The sequence below is a fragment of the Bos indicus genome, chromosome 25 (assembly GCF_029378745.1).
Source record: "Bos indicus isolate NIAB-ARS_2022 breed Sahiwal x Tharparkar chromosome 25, NIAB-ARS_B.indTharparkar_mat_pri_1.0, whole genome shotgun sequence".
Classification (NCBI taxonomy): Eukaryota; Metazoa; Chordata; class Mammalia; order Artiodactyla; family Bovidae; genus Bos; species Bos indicus.
This window is the reverse complement of record NC_091784.1, coordinates 43,083,578-43,091,136: the sequence shown is the minus strand read 5'-3', so window position 1 is coordinate 43,091,136 and position 7,559 is coordinate 43,083,578. Positions and strand designations below refer to the sequence as shown.

The window sequence follows — 7,559 nt, the reverse complement described above, 5'->3', positions numbered from 1 at the left end:
GCTGTCCTCCTGGCCAGGGCAGCCCCCCAGGCCAGCCCTGGCCCCACCTGAGCCCAGGTCAGGGAGGGGCTTTGGGACCACTCTGTCTTCCAGAAACATGGGGAGTACATTCCTAGGGGGTTTAAAGGAGGGGTGGGTGGGGCCCAGAGACGTCAAGGACTTGTCCAAGGCCACACAGCGAGTGGCAGAGCTCTTGCTCTGTGTGGACAAGGGCCGGGGCAGAGCAAGGAGGGGTGCTGGGAGTGGGAAAGCTTGCTGAGGCCTGGGTGCCCCCTCTGCCTGCCTCTCCTATCCCGGGAACACCACCAGGGAAGGGAAGTCCGAAGGTCGCCTTGGCCACTCAGTCCCAGGTCCTCCGACAGCACATATCAGACTCCCCCAGCCCCAAGTTCTGCAGCGGCGCCCCCCAGCCTCCTGGGGGCGCAGACCCCTTCCCACATGCTGCCGCCCCGCCCTCCCCACACCCTCGGACACCCAGGCTCCGTCCCTCCTGAGAGAGGTGCAGCGGGCGGTGGGGGTACCTGCACCCGGCCGCCCCCGCGGTGACGTCTCGTGAGACTCCGGGGTGAGACCGTGAGGCCCTCCCGCCCCCGCCTGAGCCCTGCGTCCTGGGGGTTTGTCACTTCGAGGCTGTTGTGTACCTGGTCACCCCTGGGGGTCGGCGTTTCCTCTCAGCTCCATTCCCTGGAGACCGGCCCAGGCAGCCGCTAAATCCACAGGCTGCTCCTTGTACCCGAGTTGCAGCGGGGTGTGGGGGCCTTGTGCTCAGCCACTCACCCGCTAGCACGTCCAGGCATTTCCAGCTCTGAGGATGAGGCCTCGGGAAGCTCCCTGTGAGGGTGTCCGGGCGAGCAGGTCCACATCTTTCTGGGCTAAGTGCCCAAGCTGTCCTGGCTGCGACCTGCGGAGCTCTCTGTTTACTTCAGGTTTGTGGGGGGTTTTATATCATTTTGTAGCTTGCCTTTTTTTTAATTAAGTAATTTATTTTTGGTGGCAGTGCTGGGTCTTCATTGCCACGTGGACATTCTCTAGTCGTGGTGAGCGCAGGCTTCTCGCTGTGGGGGCTTCTCTTGCCGCAGAGCACAGGCTCTGGGCACACAGGCCTCAGTAGCTGTGGTACACGGGCTTAGCTGCTCCGCGGCATGTGGGGTCTTCCCAGACCAGGGATCGAACCCATGTCCCCTGCGCTGGCAGGCAGATTCCTATCCACTGACCACCAGGGGGGTCCTAGCTCTGTGTCCTTCTTTTCTTGCAGAAACCCAGCCACACGGGCTCGCATCCGCGTCCCCCGCCTCCTCACCAGCACTGGGTGTGGCTGCATTTCCCGCCCCGGCTCCCGGGGTCGCCCCCTCCTCCGCGGTGTGCGTGTCCTCTCCGTGTGTGCTCGCCGCTGAGCTTCATCGTCCCGGTGCAGGCCCCGAGGGGGACATTGTCCCCTCCACCTCGTCTCGGGTCCTTCTCAGGGCAGTGCTCTCAACTGTCAGGACTTCCAGCTGGTTCAGCTCTCCTTTCAGGGCTTGTGCGGGACAGGCTGTCTGGCCCACGAGCCCCAGGATGTCTTCTTCTTTCTCCTGCAAGTTTTATGGTTTTATGTTTGTGTGTGAATCGGTGAGCCATTCTGAGTTCATTTTTGTAGAAAATATGATACTTCGAACAAAGGTTCCGATTTTTTGGCCTGTAGAAGCCAGAGCCTGAATTTCCCCAACCTCCCCTCCAATGATACATACTTTATCCACTTCTATTCATTATTCAAATATTTGCTGCTGCCCACTGGGTGCCCAGTGCCATGGGGTCCTGGGGCCCACAGGTGAGTGTGTGAGACCCCAGCTGCCCTCCAGAGCCCACTGTCGGGCCTCAACTGGCCACAGCCTGACCCTCCCAGATGTGGCCTCGGGACAGAGTGGGGTATCCACGTCAGGCCCCAGAGCGGCCAAGGGGAGCGAGCCACCCGGGGGCTGTCCCTCTGGACCTCATCCTGCTGGCCCCTTCTGCCCCGCGCCCCTGGCACCACCCTGGGGAACGCGACGGGGCAGGAACAATCGCCCGGCTTGTAGTCTCAGGCGGACACAAGCCCGCTTTCACAAGCCCACAGCCCCGGGTTTGTGCCGCCTGGCGCCAGAGGGAGCAGGCCCAGTGCCCAGCTGGGGAAGATACTGCTCCGGCCACCCCCACAGTGGGCGGTGGGCAGAGGCATCCTGCAACCGCCCGCCTGGGTGCCTGCGCCCAGGCGGGCAGGCCACACCCCTCTGCGCCCCAGTCCAGGGAGACCCTGGGCCTTAGGAGCACACCCCAAGGCTGGGGAGGAACCTGCCCTCGCGGTGGCAGAGCTCCAGTCCAGCCCCAGCGGGCCTCGTATGACAGTCCTGCAGGTGCTGTAACAAAATGCCCCAAACTCAGCAGCTCAACCGCTACTTAACCCTACAACCCAGAGGTCGGTCTGAAAGGCTCCCGTGACCTGGCTCCTTCCGGAGGCGCTGGGCAGGGTCCGCTTCCTCCTCTCCCAGCTCCTGGAGGCGCCGTGCTCCGTGGCCCATCCTCGTCCTGAGCTGGTGTCTTCTCCATCCCCAACTGCCTCCTCCCCCATCCTCTCTCTGACCCGGGGCCCCCACCTCCTCCCAGAGGGTCCTTCATGATGACATCGGGCCCCCCAGGCACGGGCAGCTTAGAACCAGGGGACACAACAGAGAACCCTGCTTGTTTTATATCCGTGAACTGCTTAGAACCAGGAGACAGAACAGAGAACCTGCTTGTTTTATATCCATGAACTGCTTAAACCGGGGGACACAGAGAACCCCGCTTGTTTTATATCCATGAACTGCTTAAACTGGGGGACACAGAACCCCGCCTGTTTTACACGCGTGGCTCACGTGTGATTGTGTGCGGCGCTTTGCGGTGTGTGGTGGTTTTGATTACTCAGTAGACGGCCTTCAAAGGAAACTGAAGGCTGTGCGCATTGACCTCACTCCTGCTGCAGAGAAGCCACGGCCTCTGCCCTCCCTGCGTCCTGGACAGTGCACCCGGCCCTCAGGAGGAGCGGGGGTCTTAGGTGGCTGCTCTCTGTCCTTGGGAAGCATGTGGCGGCAGCAGGACCCCAGAGCAGGACAGCCCCCCGAGCCCCGGGGTCTGGGAGAGCTTCCGGGACCGTGTGGAGTAGGCCCCGAGCTGGCCCTCAGCAAACAGGGCCGTCTACGCGCCGTACACAGTGGACGCCTGGCCACTGGACAGACAGGGCTCATGATAGCTCCCCCAGGGCTTGCTGAGCCAAAGCTCCCATCCTGGCTCCAGGGACCACCGCTCACAGCTCTCGAGACAAGGCCCAGGGCAGGTGCCCACAGGCTGCACGCCTGTCCTCGACCCAGAAGCTGCTGCCTAGTCCAGCAGCAGCAACTCTCTGCGGGTCAAGACCCCGCCCCGGCTCAGATTTCATCCTGGAGCTGTGCCCAACTCTCCCGGGGAGCCTGTCTGGGAGGTCCTGGGCAGTGGGCCCTTCGCACCCTCACAGCAGGAGCCTGAAAGCTGGCCTGAGGGCCCTCTGGGAATGGTGCAGCCGAGGTGCACCCCCACGTGGGAGGGGGGTGGACGGTGGTCTCAAGCTAGCCGTCCTAGGGGAGGCACAGGCCTGCTGCTCCCCGAAGTCTGGACAGGAGGGTCGGGCGGCACATGCTCCCCAGCGTCACCCCCTTCCCGAGCCGCTGCTCAGAAACTTGCCCCCAAGCCGTCAGAGCGCGGTCCCCCAGGGTGGGCCCGGGGCCTGCCTCCTGCCGCATGGCTTCACACCCTGAAAGCTGCCAGCACCCCGCCCCCTGGGGGCCGCAGCCAGCTCGTCAGCTATGACGGTGACAGGCTGAAAGCCCCAGGGACCATCGCCGTCAGTGGGTGAATGGAGACGAGACGTGCTACACGCTCACACGGGCTATGATTCAACCTTAAGAAGGAAGGAAATGCTGACCCGGCTCCACCACGCATGAACCTTGAGGACATAGCCATGAAATGAGCCAGACACGGAAGGACAGACAGTGTCTGACCCCAGTTCTGAGGTCCCGGGAGGAGTCAGGGCCACGGTGACAGAGAGGAGGAGGCTGGGCTGGGGGAGGGGCGTCAACGTCCATGGGGACAGGGTCTCAGTCTGGGAAGATGAGAACGTTCTTGAGACGGAGGGTGGCGACGGCTGAGCAACTGTACGAATGCGCTTAACGCCCCTGAAGTTACAGATGGTTAAGACGCTAAGTTTTATGACTATTTGACCACAATAGAGACAAACAAAAGGAAGAAAATCTTCTCTAAAAATTTTAGACCAAAACCCGGAGTCAGGAAGATGCATTTCACTGCACATTTAATAGCGCATGCAGCATTCAGAACATCGTGATAAACAGGTGGGGTCCACACATCACAGAAACACTCAGAGGCAAAGGCAGGGGTCCCCTCAGACCGGGCAGCCTCCCTGGGCCGCACGGGCGGGAGCCAAGCGGGGTAACCACGCTGTTTCGCTGGTACTTCAGGTCACTGGGAGTCCCATGCGCACAGGCCCCAGCCGCTCCAGCTCCGCTGAGAGCAGGCCTGGCGGCACTTCCGGGGGGCAGTCAATCGATGGATGACCTAGGTGTGCGGGCCACGGGCTGGCCTGGCGCACGCTCCTGCTTGGGGAGAGGCTCGGATACCTGCCTTCCTAGGGCGATGCTCCCGATAACGGAGGCCTGTCTGCGGGAGGGTGGCTCACAGCTGCATCCAGAGCATGCTCAGAAGGTCCCTGCACTCCCTCCAAGTCTCCAAGAGGCTGCTTTGTGGAACAGTGGGGGCAAAGGGGCTCCTCCTGACCTAGGGGGCAGGGCTCCCGTGCCCAGGGAAGCCCCAGACTCAAACAGCGGGGCCTTCCCTGCTGGGCATCCCAGCCCAGCGAGGCGGCCCCCACCCTGATGGTCAGGCAAACCAGCCATTGTGCCGGGCTTTCCAGGAAAGGGGAAGTTCACTGCTCCGCACCCTGCCCCAAGGCCAAGCCTGGCTGAAGCCACCAGAGCATCCCCAGCCCTGGCATCTTGGGGGGCCCGGGGGAGGCACACGTCTGAGGGAGGGGCCTGAGCTTTGCAGCCTCAGCTTCCAGCTCCAAGAACAGGGACGTCATCGCCCCAGACCAACTGCAGCCCAGCGGCATCATGTTACCAGGCCTGGGCTGGGGAGCTGCCTGCGTCCCAGGAGATGGGGGAGTGGGGTGGGCTCCCTGAGAGGGGCCGCGAGGGGAGACCAGGCAGGCAGGCGGGCAGAGGGCTGCCTTCCGGGAGGCACCGCGTTTATTCCCGGAGGGCGGGAGGGCGCTCAGACGGTGAGCGAGATGAAGCTGTTGTAGCGCTGGATGTTCCTCTTGAGGATCTCGGAGCAGGGCCCCAGCACGCGCTCGAAGCGGGGCCGGTCCAGCTTCACGCACTTGAGGGGCCCCCGCGCCACCACCGTGGCCGCCCGGGGCCGATTCAGGAGAAGCGCGATCTCCCCTGAGGGCGAGGGGCGTCAGGGCTGCGGGCATCGGGGTGCCCTCCCCAGGGGGACGGCGCCCAGGCCTCCCGGGACTCCCACGGCCCCGCCCAGGCCCTGCTGGGGCCCCGCAAGCCAGCCACCCCCACCCCGAGGACAGAGCCCCGCACTCACCAAAGTAGTCAGAGGGCCCAAGGCGCCCGACCTCCACGTACTCCTCGCTGGGGGACCGACGCTGCAGGACGGAAGCCGTGCCCTGCGGAAGCCAAGGGCGCGTGAGGGTCCGCCAGCCAGGGCCCAGCAGGCCAGGGCGGGGGTTCCTGGGCTCACCCCTGAGCGTGCTGTCCACACCCTCCTCCTGCCAGCTCCGCACGCCCCGACCTGGAGCAAGGTGCGGGCGCCGGGAGCCGTGCTCGGCACAGGGCACACCCAGGCCACCCCCAGGGCCGGGTGCCGGCAGAATCTAGGGCCATCTCCTGGGCAGCACTCCTCCCAGCCGACCTTGGCCTAAGTCTCAAGGACAGGAGCAGTGTGGCCTGGGGGTCGCACTCCCCCCGCTGAGTGATGGGAGCTTCGGCAGCTGCGGCCTCCCCGGGGGCTTCCAAAGGCAGAGACCCTGGCCTGTCACCTGGGGTCGGCGGCTGGAGCCTCGCCCAAACTGGTGTCTTCCCCACGCACCTGAGGAGTCAGAGCGAGGCCTCCCCAGCCGCCCCACCGGCCTGCACAGCCTCCAGCAGCTCTGAGCCACACAGACGGGCACTGCGCCCTCTGTATCCATGCTGGCCCCCAGCAGGGCACGTCCGCATCACAGCCGAGCAGCTGGGGCCCCAGGACAGGGTTCCTGTGGCACCGGGGTCCTCTCGTGCCCACCGGGCCCTCGGCTACCCGCTGCTCATGCGTGTCCCCAGTCTGGACAGCCAGTGCCAACACCCCGGCCACACAGACAAGCGCAGTCTGTCTCCCTGTGGACTTGGCTCACCAGGACCCAGAAACATGCGTGCCGGCCCGGCCGAAGCCGGGTTAACGAGTGAACCCCTCTGCCTGGGCTGCGAGAGACACAATCAGAAGACCCTGCCCACGCCCGCCAGGCCTGGGACCTCCGGCCCTGGGCAGCCCCATGCTGGGCCCCCTCCGACCCTAGGGCCTCTCGGCTCCCAGGTGTCTGGGGTGCTTACAACGCTGGTGAACGGACAGAGGGACCTGGAAGCAGCAGGCTTCTCCACCCACCCGGGAGTGCTCCCTGGGCCAGACGGGCTGAGGGGCAGGGCCTGCAGGACACATGGTCTCGCGCTGATGCCACGGAGAGGAGCAGAGACCCGCTCCCCTGGATGGGAGGGCAGTCAGTGCAGGGCTGACAATCCCACAGGGACTGCAGCGACTCTCTGGAGACAATGCTGCATTTAGCTAATTATCATTTACACTCATGCCTTTTCACTTATACAACTTACGTTCCCATTTTAGACAATTTTCCACTTTACAGCTGGATCATTGTCCTCATCAGGACCCCAGGGATGGATCTGAAGTTTCCTGCTTTACTCAAGGCTTAGAGCACCCAGGAGGCTTCAAGCCCCAAACAAGGAAAACCCAACTCAATGTGTCTGAAGGCTACTAAGGGCAACCGCTGTCCCCAAACCAGAAGATGCAGGAGGGCTTTCAGGGCTGGCCGACTCAGAGGCCCGCAGGCGTGTGTGCACCTAGGCTTGGCCTTGCCTCCTGTTTGGTGGGCTCAGTCGGACCCTCATGGTGCATCCATGGCTGCCACGGTTCCAGGAGTCGCCAAATGCCTCCCCCATGCCATCCATAAGAAACCCTTCTGGAAGCTCCGGGCACCATCCCCTCACACCTCACTGGTCAGAGCAGGTCATGAGTTCACCTGCAGCCAAAGTGATTGGCTCCCCTCCCCACGTTCTGCCCTGCCCACTCGGGACAGGTGTGAGGTCTGGGGCACAGAAAACAGGGATGGGCTCAGCTTGGCCACCGTTCTGTTTCTCAACCGTCTCCCCTCATGCAGCCCCCCAACCTCGTGTGGACCCCTCCCGGATTCCTGTCTTCTCTGGAACCCGCGAGTCCCCCACGGTCACTACAGCATCTCTCCC

The 7,559-nt window shown here is 63.6% G+C and overlaps 1 protein-coding gene across 2 annotated transcripts in view; it reads right to left on the bottom strand.

Moving 5' to 3' along the window:
* Positions 1–4,316: 4,316 nt before the first annotated feature.
* PRKAR1B (protein kinase cAMP-dependent type I regulatory subunit beta) overlaps positions 4,317–7,559 on the bottom strand; it is a 74,055-nt gene continuing 70,812 nt past the window's right edge. For both annotated transcript variants that reach the window (XM_070780370.1, XM_070780371.1), the window contains exons 10-11: positions 5,638–5,719; positions 4,317–5,483 (exon numbers count right to left, since the gene is read on the bottom strand). In XM_070780370.1, coding sequence (XP_070636471.1) covers positions 5,311–5,483; positions 5,638–5,719 — 255 coding nt within the window. In that variant the 3' untranslated portion in view covers positions 4,317–5,310. The remainder of the gene's footprint in view (positions 5,484–5,637; positions 5,720–7,559) is intronic.